This window comes from Chelonoidis abingdonii, chromosome 13 (genome assembly GCF_003597395.2).
Source record: "Chelonoidis abingdonii isolate Lonesome George chromosome 13, CheloAbing_2.0, whole genome shotgun sequence".
In the NCBI taxonomy this organism is placed as follows: domain Eukaryota; kingdom Metazoa; phylum Chordata; order Testudines; family Testudinidae; genus Chelonoidis; species Chelonoidis abingdonii.
In genome coordinates this window covers 32241797-32245212 of record NC_133781.1, presented here as the reverse complement: position 1 = coordinate 32245212, position 3416 = coordinate 32241797, and the positions used below count along the sequence as shown (strand labels likewise).

Below are 3416 nucleotides of genomic sequence, written 5' to 3'. Positions count from 1 at the left end.
TGAGAAACAAAGGCCAGAGGTAGTTAGTAATTGCCAGATGCCCACAAGCGATGCCAGGGGTGACCACCAAGCTGGTGGGATGGGCTGCTGCCTCACAGCTCGTAACTGTGAAAGCGGATTTTGGAACATCCAGCTCCTTGGGGCAGACTTTCAGGGCAAAGGATTGCAGGGGAAGGAGAAGCCCTGATCATTTCAGACAAGGTTCTGGGACAGATCCAGAGATGAGGACTCCTCCCCCATGGCTGCGTATCAGTGAACGTTAGAATGAGCTGCCACATGAGCTCCCTCTTTTCACAGCCACGTGGCAGAAAACACTCACCAGCAACCAGCTGGGCCAGTTATTGAAGAACTTGAAAACCACAAAACAAATGGCTATGCCATTCACACTCCTAACTTAACGGGGAGCTTAGAAAGAGGGAACATGGTTTTAATAGTAACGAAGCAGGGGAGGGGCTTCCTGAAAACCACCCAGCTGCTGGGACAGCCAGGTCGGGGTTCGGTGAAGGCCCAGCAGCATTAAACATCACACTGTCAGACGAGAAGCTGGTTTGGGCCCTCACTTTCAGAATCTGTTGGCACCAGGTGTGCTCGGCTCCAGCAGTGCCTGACAGCCTGCGTGGCTTCTGGACCCTGTGCCCCAGTGGAAGGCAAGGTCTCAGCAGCCTTCCCTGGAGAGACAGTTACAAGCACCAGTACATGGTAGGAGCAGAGGTTTTTGCCCATGGATAATGCGCCAGTGCCGCTGTTGGGCAGGGCCTGGGTCCAGCACCAGCAAAAGACTGGCTTTCTCCTTGACTCGTCTGCATCTCTCAGTGCAGCCCTGTAAAGTCTGGCAAATTTTCTCTGGCCATTCAGAAGGGGCTCGGAGAGGCCAGGATCCATTCCCGGCTCCGGGAGGCTGCAGCCAGAGAGAAAGTCCTGGTCACACATTCAGCTCTTCCAAGAGGCTCCTATAGCACAAAGAGAGCACTTCAGTCATTATCACCATCAAATCTCTATGCTCCTATAGCGCCAAGGGCCCCTCGGGTCCTGGCTCCTGGCGTGGGTGCTGCCTAGACACACAGGGAAATGGTCCCTCGCTCCCAAAGCTCCCAACCCAGCCTTTCTGCAGACTCTGGTTCCTGCGCAGCCCCCTTGCCCCGAGATTGGATGGGGCAACTTGCGCCCTCTGGTGTCCTTGCCATGGAACAGCAGGGCCAGGGATTGAATGGCACCACAGTCATCTGAGGTCCAGGGGAAAGGGTTTCCCAATGAACGAGGCGTGAGCAGCCATTCCCTGTGGTATGTGTGGGGCCCGGGCTGCCTTGGCATGAAGTCAGCCGGAAACACTGTACCTGTTTGCCTCTGCCATAGGAAGCTGAGGCTGGCGTGCAATGCCCATCTAAGCCCCTGTTGCGGCCCAGCAGCTGTGGTAGAGATTTTGCTCCTTTGCAGTGGAGCATATCCAGAGATGCTCAGGAAATGCTGATTAGCTCAGGCAATTCCCTGCTGTTTCTGTTTGCCCCCGCCCCCCGACACCCTTTGCTTTGCAGCTCTCGCTGCTGTCTACACAGCTCAGAGCTGTCCTGAACTCAGCTGGGTGGGGGCAGCGGAAAGGACACCCAGTCACTTACAGAACAAGGCATTGGATGAATTCCCCCAGCATTTCCTTTGTCTCCTTGGAGCACCAACTTCCAGGAGCTTCAGTCTGACTCCTTCCCCAGCCCACTCCCATCCACACCCTGAGCCTCACCTGGCGCTCAGGGGCAGGTCTCTTGCTTCCCATAAATGCACTGAAGCTTCTGAATGAGAAATACCTTATCCTCCCCTTCCTAGAACAGAAGAGACACCACAGTGAGCAAAGGGGTTCAGAACAGGGCCATGGCCCCCAGCAAAACAAGCCGCTGTAGTAGGAGAGATGGAGAAACTAGCGCTCAGATGTTATGGCCAAAAACCAGTGGGAGCTGCAGGCGCTCAGCACTCCTGAAAACAGGCCACTCATTTCGGTGCCTAAATGTGTGTGTAGGTGTCTAACTTTAGGCACCCATCAGAACCCGGAGTTCCTGGATCCCAGACCCGTGCTCTGTCCACTAGTCTATACCTTGCACCTCCCATCACGTCCCTGAGGTGGAAGCATGGGGTACAAGGAACCAATGCCGAGCCATTGGCTCCTGTGAAATCTATGTCTTCAATTTTCCTTATGGCTCCACAGCAGATTACCAGTAAGTACCACAAATCCTCTCTCCTCATAAGAATGGCCAGACTGGGTCAGACCAAAGGTCCATCCAGCCCAGTATCCTGCCTGCCGACAGTAGCCAATGCCAGGTGCCCCAGAGGGAATGAACAGAACAGGGAATCACCAAGTGATCCATCCCCTGTTGCTCATTCCCAGCTTCTGGCAAACAGAGGCTAAGGACACCAACCCTGCTCAACCTTGCTAATAGGCACTGATGGACCTGTCCTCCATGAACTTGTCTAGTTCTTTTTTGAATCCGGTTATAGTCTTGGCCTCCCCAACATTCTCTCTCCTCACAACTTCAGCTTAAACCTTTGCATGTAAAAGGCACTTCTCTGTGCCATGGTAGGGCCTTCTTTAAGGTACTGGCACAGAGGCCGGCCCAGTTCAGCTGTGCTAGTCCCTGGGTCCCCAGGTCCCGCACATAAGGCAGTAAGAAGCAAGCAGCATGCAGCGGCCCTATGGACTTACACAGGCAATCTGTTCCTTCAGCAGGCAGATGATTCTCCGATGACCTTTCACAACCTGGATGTGGAGGTAGATCACAGCTCTGCAATGGAAGGACATAAATTGCAGGACTCAGAGTCTGACGCATGCTATCTGCACTGGCTAGATCACCTGCCATTCTATCCAACCTGGGGGGGGAGAAGGGGGACGAACTAGGCTGGACCCAGCAGCCAGACAGAGACCTCCTTTCTCACACACCCAACCTCCCCTCCCAACGAGTTTCTCTGTGCTCAGCCGCTTGCTTCACTGCCTCAGGTGCACAGCATTCCCCGAGCAGCCTCCAGCTCCACCCAGTGGCGATGCAGTGCGCATGGTGTGATGTCAGACTGTGCTTCACTACTTCAGTGGTGTGACATGTCTGGCCCCCCTGAGACTCAGATCACGACCCCTTAATGCAGAAAAGGCAGCTCCACCGCTTAATTCAGGGGAGCCATTCCATTAGCTGCTGGAGCAGCAGCACCCAGACCTTCTGCCAGCCTGCCACCCGGGGTAAGGAGAAATAACAGGTAGGTTCAAAGGGCCATGCCAAACGAGTGCAGGACCAGATATAGACTGGAGGACAAGTGCTTGCAAGAATAATAAGGCTCAGATTTTTCTGGATGTGATAGCAGATGGATTTCTTCACCAAGTAGTTGAAGAACCAACAAGAGGGGATGCCATTTTAGATTTGGTTTTGGTGAGCAGTGAGGACCTC

The 3416-nt window shown here is 54.0% G+C and overlaps 1 protein-coding gene across 2 annotated transcripts in view; it reads right to left on the bottom strand.

Annotated features, from left to right (window-relative positions):
* Positions 1–397: 397 nt before the first annotated feature.
* TMC6 (transmembrane channel like 6) overlaps positions 398–3416 on the bottom strand; it is a 21126-nt gene continuing 18107 nt past the window's right edge. For both annotated transcript variants that reach the window (XM_032799152.2, XM_032799155.2), the window contains exons 18-20: positions 2687–2765; positions 1733–1811; positions 398–950 (exon numbers count right to left, since the gene is read on the bottom strand). In XM_032799152.2, coding sequence (XP_032655043.1) covers positions 1740–1811; positions 2687–2765 — 151 coding nt within the window. In that variant the 3' untranslated portion in view covers positions 398–950; positions 1733–1739. The remainder of the gene's footprint in view (positions 951–1732; positions 1812–2686; positions 2766–3416) is intronic.